At 36.5% G+C, this 19548-nt stretch overlaps 1 protein-coding gene across 2 annotated transcripts in view; it reads left to right on the forward strand.

Annotated features, from left to right (window-relative positions):
- The window catches only part of cdh26.1 (cadherin 26, tandem duplicate 1), a 32319-nt gene extending 14060 nt beyond the window's left edge, over nucleotides 1-18259 (forward strand). Inside the window, exons 13-20 of one of the 2 annotated variants that reach the window (XM_055188399.2) lie at nucleotides 1114-1250; nucleotides 4874-4912; nucleotides 6641-6691; nucleotides 12525-12575; nucleotides 14751-14792; nucleotides 16297-16380; nucleotides 16839-16923; nucleotides 17134-18259. In XM_055188399.2, the coding sequence (XP_055044374.2) occupies nucleotides 1114-1250; nucleotides 4874-4912; nucleotides 6641-6691; nucleotides 12525-12575; nucleotides 14751-14792; nucleotides 16297-16380; nucleotides 16839-16923; nucleotides 17134-17135 (491 nt within the window). In that variant the 3' untranslated portion in view covers nucleotides 17136-18259. Of the gene's footprint in view, nucleotides 1-1113; nucleotides 1251-4873; nucleotides 4913-6640; nucleotides 6692-12524; nucleotides 12576-14750; nucleotides 14793-16296; nucleotides 16381-16838 lie in introns of both variants that reach the window. The other variant, XM_055188398.2, reaches the window with a different exon arrangement.
- The last annotated feature ends 1289 nt before the right edge of the window (nucleotides 18260-19548 follow it).

Below are 19548 nucleotides of genomic sequence, written 5' to 3' on the forward strand. Positions count from 1 at the left end.
GGACATGAAATTTTAAATTGTTATTTTCAAAAATAAAACTTTTTTATGTTTTCAGTGTGTGTATCTACCGAGCCCCTAAGGTGACATTGGAGTAAAAAAATCTAAAGTTTAGTTTCATGTGCTCACGTGAAACTTTCATGTGCTCACGCGAAACCTTTATGTGCAAAAATTTTTTTCACTTGAAACTATCGCATGCGCACGTGAAAGTTTCATGTGCACACGCGATAGTTTCACGTGTGCACGCAAAACTAAACTTTATTTAATTTTGTCCCCTTAGGGGCTCCGTATGTATAAGTTCTTTTTAAACATCTCCATCTCATTTTAACAAAACCATGATAATATTGATAACCGTGATAACTTTGGTCACTATAATCATGATATGAAATTTTCATACCGTCCCATCCCTAGTTGCTTGTTAGAAAGATCAGATACATTTCAACTTTGTTTTTCTATTTATGGCTGCGGTTATCACTATATGATTGACAATTGCATTTTGTCTGTTCACAGCTAATAGACAATCAGTTTAATAATAATGTCGTTGCGTAATTCGTTTTCAAACATCTCACCCCATTCCCTCACCTTCATTTAAAAAAAAGTAATTCTGATCTTGTGTAAACTCTTGAGTGGTTTCAGGCTCATTTACTGATAACAAATATTGCATAAAGAAATATACTGATGATATAGTAATTAATTTTAGGCATGTTTTTGAAACTGCAGTTGTGCATTGTCAACATTGGGGATGTGCCAGTTTTTATGCCTTTTGGAAATTGAAGGAGTCATCACTCTACACTCTTAAAAACAATGACATAGAAAAACTGATTTCTTCTGTATGGTTTCAAAAAGAACCATTAACATCGATCAAAACCTTCTGTTGCACAACTGCACAAAGGTTCTTACCTAAAATGTAAAAAACAAATGCGTCAATATAAAAACGTTTTACTGGATGATTTATTCTATGACGTTGCAGCAGAGAAACTTTTGTAGCAACCTTATTTTTAAGAAGAAAAAAATTGTCAGTGAATGAAAAAACTTTATTATGCTTTAAAGATTGGTGTTCCTCGATATATATATATCTCAAATTCTTATTTGCATCTACTATTTGTTGTTGTACAGTTGTGTTGCTCCTGTTGTGTTTCTTATGCGAATTTGGAAAACACAAGAACTTCCAACATATTCCACTGAACCTGCATGATGAGGGCAACCAAACCCTTGTCAAATACAATGAAGAGGGAGGAGGCTCTGTCTATAAGGTATCTGATGTGTTTTTTTTTAAGTTATGTTTAGCAGTGAGTCACCTTAAGGAAATTCTTGTGGCTTGTAGTGTCTAGGGAAAACAAACGATTGTTTTTGCTTTTCATGACTTCTTTGTCTTTTCATGGGCTGGGTTGCATAATTCATTGAAAGCGCCCTGCATTAAGTCAGTTAATTAAATCCTTAAAACTTTTTGAGGGTTATAAAAACATTTATTGTACCAGTGATGTCGTGGACTTTAACGACATCACACAGATGAATGCACTCATGTGTAAGCACCCATGTTTTGCATATCAGTGACAGATCCCAGATAATTACATGCTATTATTCCTAAACAAAATTCAAGTTTAAACATGCCCTTTTATTTATTTACATTTATTTGCATGCACTTCTGAAGGATTCCCACACAACAAACATAACACTTTATAATAAGGGTCCAGGATTTATAATTAACTTACTAATACCTTAATTCATTCTTACTTAAATATGAAGTAATGCTAAGTTTAGGCATGTACTAATTATAAACTAACGTAGAGTCTTTATTAAATACAACATGACTCATGACTTAACACATGAATTCATTGTTAATTAATACATTAACGTCAAGTTGTACGTAATGATCACTTAATAGTACTTAATAATCAATAGTTTATTTAACAATATCGCTCGAGTAGGAGTGTGATATAGCTCTACATCATCACGGCTGTGATAAGGCCAGAGGCACGAGGCCGCAGGCCGAGTGCCGGAGCCAATCACAGCCGTGATGATATAGAGCTATATCACATGACTCCGAGAGCGATATTGCTTTTATACAACAGTTCGACGGCACACGTTTGAAAAACGAAAACTAGAAAACAACAACGGAGTTATTTTAAAGTCTCTTTGTTTGAGAACAACTTCTTCCGCCACGGATTTGAGGGCGGCCAGAATGACAGGTAAAACTTTCGGCTGCTTTGAAGCTCATAACAACTCAATGGACGGAAAAGCCGTTACTTTATATTACCGTTTCTTGGTCACAAAGTGTAGTTTTAAGATTAGTTCAGTCGAGAATGTATATGTATTATATTTAAATCTGCAGTCGATTAGTAAAGATAGCGCCTGTTTGAACGTTTGCTTAGTGAGATTCGGTACGAATAAGAACCAAAGCATGAGAGGACGTCAGTGTTCACTCGCCCCACTGACCACCGACCTCTCTGGGCTACATTTCTGACAGAGATTCCCTGGCTCTCATGTTGGCCTTGTTTGTTTATGATCGTCAAAATGAGATCAAATCAGCAGTATTTGGTGTCATGATCAAACTATTACTTGTTTTTTATTCATATTTAGTGTCTTTTGTGTTGTTATTGTTTTGGCGCGAGGTAAAAGTTAATAAAACTACTTGTATAACGTTACTATTGCTTTCTCATTTATTCTTAACGCGATACGAGCACTCTATTATTATTATTAAACTTTGTTCTTGTCAGTACTATACAAAACGGTTTTTTATAAGTGTCAGAGAGATGTTTTTGCATGCTGCTTATAAATATACCAGTGGCGATATCTCATAACATGTTTTAATAGTCACGTCACGATAAAGTAAATGATCAATGTCCACATTTAAAAGCTGCGGTGCTTACCTGCAGTTCCACAGTGTTTTCGCGTTCTGATAAAAGATATAGCTCCAGAAAAATAACGAGTGTTTATATTCCTCTTTCCAAGTGTTAATCGTCCACACGATGTGACAAGACATTTCTCCCATTAACTTTAACGTAACATCCAAGAGCGCTGATCTTTGACGGAATAATAACTTCCGATTGGGGATGCACAGAATGATTTATGAGCTAGTGAACTAATGAGACACACGGAGAGTGATTCAAATAGCGCGTCTGTGTTTTTCCATTAAGAGATGAGCCTGCTTAGGACCTCCATTCACTAGGTGGCGGAATAATACGAAAGGTGAAGCGGTTACAGTGCCGTTATCAGCACAATATCGCATAGCTCTTAGCCAATCAGATTCGAGAACCAGAAAGAACTGTTTTATAATATTTATTATGCCATGGTCTGTTTAAATACTCGATTCTGATTGGCTGGAAGGTGTGCATTAAAACCGTTTAATGCACAGGTAGTTCCAGTCAGTTTGATTACAGTTAGAAATTAATCCGCTACTATAAACATTGGCAACCATAGTAACACAGTTACACTTGCAAACTGAGTGAGAGACACATATGAAAATGTTTATTTAGGTAGACTACTGGGGGGCGTGCACACCAAAGCTTTTACGTCCGTGGCATGTTTTCAATTGTTTCCAGTGATTTTTCAAATCAGCCAGCAGCTAGCGTTTTTTTTCCGCGCTCAGCGCTAAGCGCCAAGAGTAGAACGAGATTCAACTTTAAGTGAAAAGCTCATTAAAGGATTTTAATGCACTTCGCAGTGTCGGGTGGTTCTTTGCCTCTACGTCATGCATTAGAATCCTTTAATGCATGGCTAGCCGTGGATTATCCCTTACATAAACTGTTGCAAGTAAACAACATACATGTCAGATCTTCAGTAAGTTACTGGCAACCAGCTGCCAGTAATACTGTAATTTCGGATTTTTTTTACAGGATAGATTTCCCTGTTGCATTACCTGCTTTTCCCTTTAGTGACAGGGACTATGACTTTTTCTCTTTTTAGAGAATATGAAGCATCGCTGTAGATGAAACTTCTCAAGTGTATATCAGATTAACCAACATTAAACATATACAAAGTGAACACAGTATGCGGCAGTAATATTAATGCGAACATCAAATATAATAATAGTGCAGTGAATCTGTGAAGGATCTGTTCATTCAGCCTATAAATTGGAATGTAGACATTTAGATATGAGTAAATCAGAAAGTGAACATTAAGATAATACAAAATAAAAACAAAATAAAAGACATAACCACAAGTCATCAGACATATTACACCAAATATTAGAGAGAGACTTTGTTTACGTTGAGGTTGTTGCAGAAAGGAAAGACTTAAAATTAGAAAATGTGCAATTGTGTGTTGCAGCAGCAAATCATGTCCCATGCAATCCTAATGTTGGGAAATTTTGGAGCAAAAACGTTATATTGTATGTTGACTCCAAGGGAAAAATTCCTTTGACCCTTTAACATGTATTTCTAGTGTCACAATGATTTCTTGTACATGCACAGATATGCACACTGTAGTGATCAGATTTTATTATAGTATTTTATTTCTTTTTTAAATTGTATTCCAAACGAATGAGTAATTTATAATGCCTTCAAGACATTCTGGCGTGATCATATTCAGTGCACATGCACATGATGTCAGAATTACTGCTGGGAAAACTTTTAAGTCTGCAAATTGTGGGCGTGTCAGTTGAGGAATGGGGAAAGCTGTGTTTGTAAGAATGAGGATGAAGCTAGAAAGTACCACCAATTTTGGTTGTATTATAACTTCAAAACAATATTTTACATTCCTGTAAATGTAGCCGTAGAAGACTGCTATACACTACACAAGTAAAGACATGCAGGGACATTTCAAAGTATCAGTGATTTATGTAAACACGTTTATTTTTATTCTTCTGTCTGGATAAGACCTGTGGTCTGATGTGTAAGGTATTACACATTCATTGTTGTTTTTCTTCTCTCATCAGCCTGAATCTGCTTACAATATAAAGACTGCATATGCACAGGTAGGTTTAGTTTCTTTAACATTCTTTAATTTCTTTATGAATTATCTCATTGGCTTACAGAAATAGTCTATACAATAATAAAACTGACATCTTCATTTATCATCTTCATGTTGTCTCAAAATATCTTTCCGGCAATAAAACCGAATGAGGTCTGGGGCTGACGCAAAGATTTCTGCGTTACATTTTGATTCTTCTTTAGCCATGAAATAACACTGTGTGTGAATTATATTAATACTTAAATTACTTTATAAAACGTTTAGTTCCAATCCTTGATTCTGATTGGTCAATAGGTGTGCTTTATTCACGATAAAACACTGCTATGACCGCTTCACCCAACGGTTCTATTTAATATCACTGCGCCCTTAGCAACACCCTTAGCAACACATAAACATATAATGAGACAAAGTCTGAGAACAGTTTGTTGTTTTTATTTGAGCTTTCATGTTGTTGTTCGCAGTCAGGGACTATTTTTTCTAGCGGAAGGAATGCTTTTATTGATTTAACTTCATGAAAGTTGCACTAATATTTTTTTTTACTTTAATATTGTGTGGTAACCGTTTTATAAAAGCAATAAGGTACTCGAGGCAAGTGCTGTATCGTGAATAAGTAACGGCTTCAGCCGTTACTTATTCACGATACAGCACAGCCTCTCGTACCTTATTGCTTACTTAAAATTCGTATTCAAAAAAAAGTTTATGTGGAAAATAAACGCTCTGAGACGCAGTGAATAATTACTTGTTTGTTACGCAAATATCTTTAAAATACATACTTGGATAACTTTTGTCGTATAGCAAAAGGTGGCCAGGAGTTTTCTCAGGAATTGAATGGATTTACAATGACATACAAATTAAAATACACAGCATTTTTTGTCAAATCAACATATATATTTTTTGTTACTTTAACAAAAAAAAAATAAGTGAAACAATTTCAACTTGTTTTTATAAGTTATGTCAACTTATCGCAGGTAAAAGTAGGTTGAATTGGTTAAAAAAAGTTTTTTTAACTTCATGCTGCATTTTGTTGTTTTCAGTGTATGATAACAGCTTATTTGCTTTAATGAGCTTCTGTATATCTATAATATCTAGATGGCCTCAAGCTATTGGATTAAAGACAGCAGAATTGAATGCAAGTCCCTGCACGCATGCAAAAGTGACGCACTTAAACAGTTTGTTAGCCCCACAATGACAGTAGCTGGGTTTCCATCCAAACACGAAGCAAATCTTTTCCAAATTCGCAAACAAACAAATGTGAATTAGTTGCGTTTCCATCAAGTTGTCAGAGCGAATGGCGGTGGTATTGGTAACCAATGGTAAATAAAACAATGCATGCTTAGAAAACGGAGACATGACTGCATGTAGTCACAATGGGGCAAGTTATTAATTTCCTAGCAGTACAGCTCTATATTGCCAAATGCAGCATTTGTGATGCAGGCACTAGCAGCAAGGGCATTAAGACAACGTTGAGAACCTTATATGATAAATATAACCTTAGCGGAAATAGATAAACGTTTAGTCACCTGGGTAAGTGTTCGCTACATCAGAATGTATTCAGCAAATGCGTTTCCATTTCCCATTATTCGCATTTACCTATAGTCGTCAAAAACCACCTCATGCGAGCGTAAAAACTTTTTTGCAAATTAATGGGTTTTTATGTGAAATTTGGCATTTCCATCACTCGTTTTTGATGGTTAACAAGTTCTTAACAACCCACATATTGTTGTTTTTTCAGCCTGAATACAGGGATGGATACAGAAATGGCACACTGAGAGGCTCTGTCGGGGTAAGTGCCAAATCAAATCAATGTTTGTGACAAGAAACTCATTTTATAGTCTTGACTATAAGGTATTAGGTACTATTATGATCTCTTTATATACAAATATGTACTTGTTGAAAGGGTACGGTCCCAGTGACAGATTTTTAAAAAAAATTATTCTGAGAGTGTATATGCCAGCTTAATAATAGACAATTTAATGCAATTTGCCCACATTTTTTCTGTATTGCACCCTTATGGGTTACCTAAAATTTGCATCACATTTTTAGCCTGGTCCAACCAGACTCTGGTACATTCATTTCATTTGTACAGAGAGTCTGGCCATGCTCCATTGCAAAGCGTTACTTCCGTTAAGGAGGGTCCTCTGTTGAAGTTTAAAACTATTGGATCTGCCACTAACGGTGGTCGTGACGTATATCTTGCGCCGAAACCGGCCGGAAACAACAAGTACGAATAATCAGACCAACAAAACTTAGCAAACCTGGTTCTTGCTCCGGCTTTAACTACTGTATATTCGGCAGTTTTGCAACAATGGACAGAATAGCTTTTCTCACGTCTTTCTCCGCTGCCATTACTGAACTACAACTCAAACTGAAGCACGTCCTCAACGTCATCGTTCTTAGTCACCCCCTTCTGTTCGCTGATTGGTCCTGCAGATTTTTGCAGGAGAAAACGAAACTCTACACAGCAGTCCCAGACGTAGTACTGGACGCACGTAGGTGGGCGGAGCCAGGCTAATCATGATTAGGTTTTTGATACATTTTAAATTTCAATGACTGATGCTCGTAACATATTAAATACACTTGACTTTGTGTTAGAAACAATGTTGGTAATCTATGGCAGTAAGTGCACTATAGGGAGCCCATGAAATGTTGTGCATAATAACTGTTTTTACGCATAGTTGTCAAACAAAAAAATACTTATTTGGATAACTTTTGTTGTATTGCAAAAAGTGGCCAGGAGTTTCCTCTGGAATCGTATGGATTAGAATGACATATGGATTAATATATGATATCAGCTTACTTGTTTTAGTGAGCTACTTTATATATTTAATATCTATATGGCTCAAAGCTATTGGATTAAAGACAGATTTGAATGCGAGTCCCTGCACGCATGCAAAAGTGACGCATAAACTGTTTGTTAGCCCCATAATGACAATGTTTTTTTGGTTGTTTTTTATTTGGTTGTCAACCTGATCACACAAGTTAGGAGTTATTCTGCGGTTTCAACATTACTGTCATTAAAATAATGATAACGTTCAGTCAAAATGATTAAGTTGTTAATTTTTTTATTATCTTTGAAGAATCCATAAAATTAATATTAAAATTTTAGTCCACTCTTTTTGAAGTCAGTGATATGGTGAGGTAGCTCTGAGTTCTCTTCTTTAAGCCAGATTTAAAAATTGTAAATATAATGCAGGCCACACCCACACCCCAAATTTTAACATTTTATACATTTTTACATTTTGCCTTTAATTTCTGAAAACTCATATTTTCTTTTTTTATATTTTAAAAACAATTGCAGTTTAACATTGCAAGAGCCAAATGCTAGTTCAACTATGAACATTGCAAAAAAAAGTGTAAATAATCATCACATGTATTTTTGTATAGCACTAACTGTGCTGTATAGCTCTTTTTATAGCTTTTCATAAATGTTTCAGAATTGTTTAACTTTCATAAATTGTCATAACACATAGTCAGTCTTTCTCTAATGACTAAATTTGCACTTCATATTTTCTTTTTTAATATTTAAAAATTATATAGGCTAAACCGCCTTTCCATTGTACATTACATTCGGATGCGACTGTAGGAGTTGTCGTTATGAAATTTCAGTTTAATTGTAAATCCATGTCAACATGGGAGAGAAGCTCATTCCAGCGCAAGAGCCTTTAATATACAAATATACACACATGTTTTTTTATGAATCCAAAGCTCAAATTGGATCTGATAATTATGCACCCGCAGATGGTTAGCACCCCACGCAGCCCCTTTCAGACTGTAATGGTTTTGTCATGTTCATGTCTTTTATTTTGAAGTTCTTGTTTCATGTTCTGGGGTCTCATTAATAAAACAGCATAGAATCCTAACTAAAAGTCTATGTATGCACAAAAGCCAAAAATGGCATACGCCAAAAAAGATTAAGACTTATAAACAAATTTCTATTTTCTATTTCACTTTATTGTCATTGTCATTAAAAAAAACAGCAACAAAATTATGTGCAATGTTCCCTTTATAAATCACAGATCACCGGCAAGTGTGCGTACATAAATCAACCTTAGATCCCACCCTGCAAGCCCATTCTCTCATTAAAGGGGCAATAAGTAGGATTTTAAGTGTTTTATTAATCAAAATCAATGTCTTTATTCATAAATTTGTCCTTGTTGGTGTCAAATGACCTCTGCCAGTGATCTGACTTTTCTTTGTAAGCTTACAATTTCTTCTCTTTAATTACATTGAACGGGTAAGTCCAAGGAGGCACCCATATCGTTCCGCCATACTGATGAACTATAATAGCAAAGAGGGACAAAAAGCACTTGCCTACCAACGCGTTTCCACAACACGTTTTCATTTAGAATACGTGAACCAGCTGAAACGAACAAGGAGATCAGCGATTACATAACGGCTACCGTAGTTGCAACACGCATTTGGAAAGGGGAGGCACTAGAAAGCACTGTTCGTTTGAATGCAAAATACAATTCCACCACTAGATGGGCTAAATCCTACTTATTGCCCCTTTAAGTTTGTTTTTTATAGATCACAACCTTTGAGTGGGAACTGGTGTACGCAAGTTTCCAGCCCCTTTTGTGTGTATGCACGCTATATAAATGAGACCACAGGTCTTTTATTTTGATATTGTCACAGCCATGTTGTCTCTTGTTTCCCTGTTCCCTGATGTGTCATGTTCTGATTGGTATGTATACAGTATATAGCCCTCATGTTCCCATAGTCCTTTGTCAAGCTTTGTTAAACTGTTATGTCCTTCTGTTTGGTAGAGTTCTTGCCATGCCTTTGTTTCTGTTAATGTCAAGTTTAGTTCTTGTTTATGTCTATGTTTTTTTATGTTTATTGAAACTACACTTGGGTTCTAAATCGCTCGCCTCTCAGTGGATAACTTTACAGAAAGCTTGACCTACCATGAACCCAGCAGTTAAACTATGAAGGCTACGCCAGGGCAACTGCCCCATTGAGGGTTACGTTAAGGATTTTCTGGAAGGAGTCCCTTCACGTCATGCCTGCTCAACCGGAGTCAGAGATCTGTCCCCTGCTTGCAGTACTACCGGTGATGTAGTAATAAGAATGATCCCCAAGATGGCTGCCACCACGGTTGAACCAGTCCTAAGATGACCGCCGTCATGCCTGAACCAGTCCTCAAGATGGCTGCCACCATTCTTGAACCAGTCCCGAAGAAGGCCACTGCTACGCCTGAACCAGTCCCCAAGATGGCCGCCGCCACGCTTGAACCAGTCCCCAAGATGGCTGCTGACACGCTTAAACCAGTCCCCAAGATGGCTGCTGACACGCTTGAACCAGTCCCCAAGATGACCGCCGCCACACCTGAACCAGCCCCCAAGAAGGCCGCTGCCACACCTGAACCAGCCCCCAAAATGGCCGCAGCCACGCCTGAACCAGTCCTCAAGATGGCCATAGCAACGGCTGAAACTGTTGCCAAGATCGCGTCTCCCTTAAGTACTTTTTGGGGGAGGGTAAAAAGGGATGAGGCAGAGAGCACAGAGGACATTGCCGGTGTGTCTGAACCATTGCTTCATGGCCCAGGCCTGCCATTGCTCCACGGTCCAGGCCCACCAATGCTCCACGGTCCAGGCCCCCCATTTATGTTTATTAAAACTTGCAGTCTTTGGATTACTTGGATTACTTCCACCGACTCTCCTTCACTTTATCGGCCATCATATGTCAGCCATCATAAAGATATGATATATTGTAACCACCGGGGTTTTAAATATAGTTGGTAATGTTAATTAGATAACTTAAACGTTTGATATTAAATCTAGACAGTGCAATGGGTCTAGACTATGGGGATCACCCCATTTGTAGATAAAAATTATGATAAAAAAATGTCACTTGAACTTTCTCAACTCTATTACCACTAATATTCAGCCAATCACACACTCTAAATTCTCAGATCTCAATGCAAGTATTTATTGTGTGTTTGTGATCTAAACATGTGCCTGGGAAGCCATATCTCAGCACGCAAATACACAGAAATGGTAAAGACTTCATGGTAAAGAGTGGTAGGAGTAATAACGTCATTAATATAAACAATGGAGAAATCAAATGCATCCAAGTATATTGGATCCAAGTGACAGCGTAAATCTAATGCTGTCTGTTTAGTTAAACAACAGACAACAAAAACAAATCATTAGTTTGTCTTGACTGATTTACTATAATAAGGGTTAATATATATTTAGATTACAGCCCGGAAAGTACTGCGTAAGTACAGCGAATTTACAGCGTATGTTTCTGTAATTATAGTATACTTATAAAGTACGTACGTGTAATTATACGGGAACAATTTATAATATTTGGGGAACAAAGGGGTAACAACCAGGAAAAATACAAATAATATATGCAGTAAGTATTTTATAACTAAGGGCTAACTATTTTAATATTACATGGTATGTATGACTTATATGCTAAAAACGTGGGAAATTACAAATTATTTATACAGTAAGTAATTCATAACTTCAGACTCACAATTCAAATATTAGGCCTACGTGATTATGGCATATGCTACATGCAAAACAATCTTATGTTTGAGAGTAATTTAGCGAGACACACACATTCACTGAATTGGCTCGATCACACTCCTCTCCACATATAGCTGGTGCATGGGTGCTTTCACATGGATTCTTATTATGGAAACAACACATTTTGCGTTACTTTTAACACAACTTGTGTTATATTTTACCACAAAATCAACACAAAATGACACATAGGCTAATGTGTTAAAATTACACATAATGTGTTAAAAAATTAACACATCCTTTCTAAGAGTGTATTTTCTTAATGTGTAAATATACCATTGTTTTGTGTTGTTACAGTCTAAGTCAAAATTTTTTACCCCCTCGTTTCATGTAGTTACAGAGTAAGTACAGCATCTGCGGGCTGTAAATTAAAGTGGCACTTGTTACCCCCTTGTTTCACGTAGTTACAATGTAAATACAACATCTGTGGGCTGTAAATTAAAGTGGTACTTGTTGCCCCTTTGTTCCCAAAATATTATAAATTACACGTATGTACTTTATAAGTACACTATAATTACAGAAATGTATGCTGTAAATTCGCTGTACTTACGCAGTACTTTACTGCATATATTATTTGTGTTTTTCCTGGTTGTTACCCCTTTATTCCCCAAATATTATAAATTGTTCCCTTATAATTACACGTACGTACTTCATAAGAAAACTATAATTACAGAAACATACGCTGTTAATATGCTGTACTTACCCAGTACTTTCCGGGCTGTAATCTAAAGCGTTACTCTAATTTATACAATAAAGACTATGCAGTATTACTTTATAGTTGATCAATTTCTGTACCACCAGAGCAATGTCTGTGGCTTCAGGTCGTGTCGCATTACCACAACGTTTTTATTTTATTTTTACGAAAATTTTCTATGGCCCATCGTCAGTAATTCCTTTCATACTGTACTGTATTTGTTAAAGCTTTGACGGTCACACCAACTAACAGCTGTGTCCACCAACTTTTAAAACGCTTGCTACACCCCATGTGTACTGTACAAACACACATTAATAATACAAATGAGCATTTGAGCCTATGAATATCGGTACAGTTCTTTAAGATTTTGTTCTCATCTCTTACAGTACATATCAGAGTTTCCGGACATCGCCAACGGTGGAGGAGTGATGAGTGTGGTAAGTGACAACGTCAAACTGACACTTGGGTGTGACATGTGACTGGGAGGGGCTTTTTTATTTCCAGGAAAAAAAACACAAAAAAACTTCTAAAAATATCTACTGAATCAAAATGGTTCACACGGTTTTATTGTTTTAGTGAAATGTGGTATGTGCACACCCACACATGTTCATGTAAATATTTAAAGGGGACATATTATGAAAATCTGACTTTTTCCATGTTTAAGTGCTATAATTGTGTCCCCAGTGCTTCTATCAACCTAGAAAATGTTAAAAAGATCAACCCAATAACTTAGTTTTGGTAAACCATTTTCTGCAAGCATGTGAAAAATAGGTCATTGTAATTTGGCCCTTATTGTGATGTCAGAATAAGGTAATACCGCCCCCTTTATCTACACTATCCAACCACAGCACAACCATTTAGTAGGGAGAGAAAGAGAGAGATAAAATATTTCACAGCACAATTGAGTTTCAATTGCAACAAACCACCATCATTGTGATCAGTGGTTGCACTTCATCCGCTCATTTGCATTTTAAATGACACACCCAAAACGGCACACTTTTGCTCAGACCTATTTTAGACTTAGTTTTCATCTTAAAAAAAATCTCATAATATGTCCCCTTTAAAACAACTTCAAAAAAACTTCAAAAAACGCAAACCTGACCTTGTCTGTGAAACCAGGAATAAGAGTTTAGACTTTTGTTAGAACGAAGCCCAAAAAGCTGAATTCAGAACTTTGTACTGAAATGCTCACAAAGCGTAGAAAGGGCCTGTGTCGGGGGAGAATCGAAACATAAAAGTATGCGTCCTTCAGGTCGATAACTGCAAACCAATCGTGGGGACAGACGCATCCTAAAATGCACTTCTGGGTCAACATTCCGAACAGTATCTTGTGAAGTGCCCTCTTCAGACCTAAAGATGTGCGAAACTGGTCTGTTGCTGAGAATTTGGGTACAAAAAGTAATTCTCCACCCGGCCCTCCTCCGGGGGAAAGAGCAGTCCTCACCATCTCTAGCTTGCCCCTCTCAGTGTAGCTTACCCTTGCGTGTACCACCACGTTTTGCGGAGAGGCTGGGCAGCCTTCCTACGTCCGGCTCCATGGCACTGCTTAGATCAGGGGTGTCAAACTCAATTCCTGAAGGGCCGGTGTCTCTGCAGAGTTTAGATCCAGCCCTAATCAAACACACCTGATGCAGCTAATCAAGGTTTTCAGGATTACTAGAAACTTCAAGACAGGTATGTTGGGGCTGGTTGGAGCTAAACTCTGTAGGACAATAAGGAACTGAGTTTGACACCCCTGACTTCTTTACAGTCGAAGTGGATTGATCTCTATAGCGAGTTCCTAATTCACCCCTTATTCATCTGAAGTGACTGACTGAAAGGAAACTGTGATCATTTTGACGTAATTTGTGAAAAGAATAATGAAAAATTTTAAGAAAATAGGCCAATAGTGATGGGCAATTTTGAAGCACGCTTGAAACATTTACGAATCTTTTGTTGCGAATCAGTGTTCCGGAGCTTGTTTCAAACTGTCACGTGATTTTAGCAATCGAGGCTTCTTTACGTCATAACTGTTTCGAAACGTTTCGAAAATCCGACGATTCACCACGAGGGGGAGTTGATCACAAATGACCAGTATATGTGAACTCGGGTCAGTTTTATTGTAAAATTTCATAAAACAGACAGATTTAATTACAAAAATGTGCATAATAAAAAAGGGAGTTATTTTTAATGATTTGTTTGCCATAAATAAAACTAAAAACACAGATTACACTTTTAATTATGTCTTAATTCAATTAAATAATAATTTTTTCTTAAAATCATATCTTTAGAACAATCTTGCTATTATTTTTTGGACAGATCTTGCTGCTTTTACACTATTTGACCAGCAGGTGTCGCCAGCGTGTATGGTGTTTCGAACGCTTCGAAAAACTGAATCAATTTACGAAGCAATTAGTTCAATTGATTCAAAGCTTTGAAAAGCTTCGTTTCTTCCATCACTATAGGCCAATTTATTTGTACTTTAAAAAGTATTGTGCATTTATTATTATTAATATTATTTTTTTAATTTATGTGAAGTTTGTCCCTTTATAGACACATTTATATTTTTGTGGTATAAAGAAATGTTCTTAATTATGATGGATATTTACTATTTTATGTTTTGTTTCCTAAAGCCACAACGCAACATGTCAATGGCCCGAACCAACACATTAAGGGTAAGTTTTGCAAATTAGTGGAGAAAATTGAAAGTATTGGAAATATGTTATTCATATAAAATTGCAGTCCTTGTGTGTGCCACAAGACTAAAATTTAAATGAAACTATCAAAACTGCACACTGAAGGTTTGCACACTGAAGGCTGAAATTTGCATATGCGTTTATTCGTATTCGTCATCCTAAACTTTCACAGAAACCTTGCATGCAGATGCGTATTGTTTAATCCATTTCAAAATAATTCAGGAAACAATACAAAATGAAGTCTTTATTATGTAAGCTGCTAACTGCTCCGGGTGTGTGTGTGTTCACTACTTACTGGGATGGGTTAAATGCAGAGGTCAGATGCAGATGCCTGACAATCGCGTCACCTTCACTTACTTTACATTTTATCTCTTTGTATTCCTCGCTCTGTTTGTGAGGAATACTTTGTGCACACACACACACACACACACACACAGTCAGGCATACATGGTTTATGGGGACTTTCCATAGACGCAATGCATTTTATACTGTCCAAACTGTTATATTCTATTCCCCTAACCTACCCCAGTCCCTAACCCCAATGTCACAAAAACCTGTTGCCAGTCTTTAATCTATGAAAAACTACCATTTAGTATGTTTTTTTAGCGTTTCAGTTTATGAGGACACTTCCTGTGTCCTCATAAACCATGGTAATAGCATAGTTAACATGTCATTATACACTATTCATGTCCTCGTAAACCACATTTGCCAACCCACACACACACACACACACACACACACACACACACACAATAAAATGCTTTTATTATGGAGTTATACACTGAAAAAAATGATTAACTGAATTTAATCAACTTCTCCAAGGCAAGTGGTTGCAATCAATTTATTTATATTTTATTTTACGTTACTAATCTTTTTTGTTTAAATGTAGCCTAAATAAATTGATTGCAACCACTTACCTTAAAAAAATTGTCATTTTGTGTGTGTGTGTTTCCCCAAATCAGTGACACCACTTATAAAATTGGCAATTAAAGAGTTAAAATCATGGAATTTTTGTGAAGATTTTGTAGTTTTGATTAGTACTGAGGTTGATTTATGTGAAATTTTTTTTTTTAAAAATATTCATCTGATACATTTTTAGCCGTTGAATTAAATGGATGTTTTTATCCACTAACACGAAAGAATAGTAAATTTGCCCACGGTATATCGATGAGTTTTTGAAAAATGTCAATGCATTTTCTTAAAATATATGTAAATATAAGGTTTGTCACCAAAAATCATTCAATTTGCTGAAACAGAGAAAGTTGTGGCAAAATTAGAGTAAAAAACCCTTCTAGTCTAGCGGATGAAAACATCCAACAACAACACATAAGGGTTAATATTCTTGGACAAACATTTCGGACTTAGTGTGCAATGATCTTAGGCTGAATATTGATTACAGTAAATAAGAGTAACTTGTTTTATTAAACTGTTAAAATAACAAAAACCTGCTGTGTTTTAATGTACAGTCACGCTTGTGTTTCAGAATGGAGGAAGTCAGATGATGCAGCGAACATACAGTTCACGATCAGGAATATCAGGAATAAACCTGGCTGATCAGCTTGACAAGGTAATTTCATTTAAATTAATTGCGAGGATATTTTACTTAAACACATTTAAGAGTGTGCAGGCATGATTTCAAAAAGTAATATTTCAATTATATGTATTATTAATTTAATCTACAACTTTAATAGTGCTTAGAAAGGTCAGTTAATTCAGTTTACTACCTAAGTGTAGGCATGAACAATGGCAGATTTGTATTTTTGCTTTGTTTGGCACACCTGAGCCTCTTTACAAGTTAAAGGAGGCCCTGCACTAATTTATTCTCAAAAGGTAGTGAAGAATAGAGTTGGAAAGTTAGTGCACATCTCCACCTACTGCACAAACACAGTAAATGCATGTTTCTGTATGAATGTCATCACCACAAGATGGCATCATCCCTACTGCACTGTAGATGTTGCTTTACTAGAATTTTCTTGTCATAAGGATTTGAACTATGATGTTTCTCTTTTTATTGCTATCCTTTAGAAACTCTACGGGTTTGAAGAAGACCAGAAGGACTATCCGGTTTATATAGCATATGAGTATGACTATGAAGGGAGGGGCAGTGAATGTGAGTCATTAGATAAGCTGACTGTTAGCAATCTTGGAGATAACCTGGACTTCCTGCAGAACCTTGGGCCAAAATTCATCCCTCTGGCTGGGGTTTGCCAAGAGAAAATGCCACAAAAAAGCGTCAGAGTTTGAAGATGAATATTCTGGCTTGTGGAAATCTTTTTTATTCACTTATTTTTCTAACATTTCTGTTATAAACATTTCCTAGGAGATTGGTGTGGGACACAGAGCGGTAACAGGGATTCTGCTTTTGCTTGGAAGCTTTAATCTGAAGGACAACGCTGCTGAGAATAGCAACAATACAGCACGTGTTCATTATGGATTTACACTTTTAACAACAAGTCTTCAGTGCCACAACTGTCTATAAAGGAACTCTGGGATACAATGTGCACTCATGGTGAATGTATACGGGAGCGCTAATAATGTTTGCTGCTTAAAGTGAAAATCACAGGACCTCTGCATTTGCTGGACAAAATTAATGACTCAAATTTCTGCAATGTTTTCCAGGGAGGACATCCTGAATACATTTATAAAGATGCATTTATTCAGGAATCAAAAGTGTGACTTGCGTAGGAATTTTTTTACGTTTTAAATTTTCTTTACTTTTTCTAACCCGTTGACATTTTTACACTGAAATGTAAATATGTTTTGTAAACATTGGCCAAAAGGCTGAGAAAATACTAGCAAAATAGCAAATTAGTAATTAAAGTATATTTTGTTTGATGGTTTAGTGAAAAACAACAGAAAAATACTGATTGCACTTTTCTTTGAGGTTTTTGTGTGTTTTAGGAGCTTTAGAACTTGCGGCAGCTTAAAGGTACATCAAAAATAATAAAGACAATAAAGAAAAACATTTCCTGAATTTTCCAGTTTAATGGAAAAATAATGGGGAAAGGAAGTGTACATAATATATTAGGAAAACACAAGTTGAGAGCGGTTTATAATGTGAATAATATGGGACTCAGACAATCACCTCTAGATTAAAGTATCATCTCTTCAGCCTAACATACACAATATTGCATCCTGTAACGTTGCATTAAATTTATAAAAACTTACATTTACATTTTGTGTGTGAACATGAAAACATACAGCAGTGTGCATCTGTTTTTTACATAGACATGTGGGTTTTAACTGGTTTTACTGAAAGTTGTGTAAATATTGTACATTTTAATAGTTTTGGTATGAGGGCTGCTGAGCTCCTGAGACTTTGTCTTCAGTTTTACTTTGATCGCCAACCTTTTTAAAAAATAATTTCTTCAGTCTGAAGAGAATTCATGAACAGGATGCTACATCAAATCTAATAAAATCCTGTAATGATAAAGAGATTAATCAGATTACACTGAATTGGTTATTTGTCTTTTATTTCTTTCTCCTATACCTGTTCAATGTGCAATGTAAATTAGATTATTGTTTAGGACACAATGCTCAATGACATCTACAATAAGGTAGTGATGGGCAGAGCGAGGCTTTGTGAAACACTGAAACAGTTGAATCAATTGTGTCGAGGCTTCGAAACATGGTTCGGAACCGCCTCCACAGTGACACCTAGTGGTCATTCGCACGTATTACCATAGAACAACCTTGACAAGGTTTTAGACGAGCGCTGACAAATTATATCCCACATGTTGATTGATTAACACAAGTGATCAGGTGGGAGAGTGGATAGTGTACACGACTCTCATGCAAAAAACACTTAGGATCGAATCCCTGGAAACGCGTTACTATTTCCATCGTCACAATGAAGTTACATATTTGTTGTTGTTTTAACATCTGTTTTACAACTACATGAGCTTTTAGGCTCACCATTGTCAATAACTATAAGCTGGTCTATTTAATAAATAAATTGAATAGAGATAAATACCACACAAACAATAAGAAATTAATAAAATATATCAAGCCACCATGTCTGCTATGTGTGGAAGGACTTAGCATACTTCTTTTTTTACAGATAATTTCTCCAGCCTTTGAAAAACTCCTCTCACAAAAACCCACAAGGTCAATATGTGTTTATTTCACTTTTATACAGATGTGCGATTGTGTTGTCTGTTCCCGACCGTGCAAATCAAACGCTGATTCGGCAGACCACACCTGATGAAACACTTGGTGAAACACTTCGAGGCTTCATTTGGTCATAGTCACGTGACATGGGTGTTTTGAATCGCGCTTCGGATCAGTGTTTCGACACATCTGCGCTTCGGGGTCTCGCAAAGCTTCGGAACGACTGTTTCGCGTCAGCCATCCCTACAATAAGGTCATAGCTTCTGGCGAGGACAGTCAAAAGTATTTGTATTTGTAGATTATTCGTCCATGTTTCTATGGTATTGGCAAAATAATTTAAGCTGTAATAAATGTGAGTGTACCCGTTTGTCCCACCACCAGGGGGCATCCTCTGCCAATTTGGACTATGGACACGCTCTCTTTCTCATTCACTTCCTGTTCATAGTTATTTAAACTAAGCTTTTCCATGTTAACATTGGCTGCGTTCGCAACCGGATACTCTGTGAGTAGGTTCTTTATTTTTGCAATAGCTACTTACTTTTGCAAACACCCGAGTTGCTGGTCTTCGGTCAATATGACGATTGCTTTGCTTTCCTGTGGCATTCTGGGAAATCAGGGATGGAAA

The sequence above is a fragment of the Misgurnus anguillicaudatus genome, chromosome 13 (assembly GCF_027580225.2).
Source record: "Misgurnus anguillicaudatus chromosome 13, ASM2758022v2, whole genome shotgun sequence".
In the NCBI taxonomy this organism is placed as follows: Eukaryota; Metazoa; Chordata; class Actinopteri; order Cypriniformes; family Cobitidae; genus Misgurnus; species Misgurnus anguillicaudatus.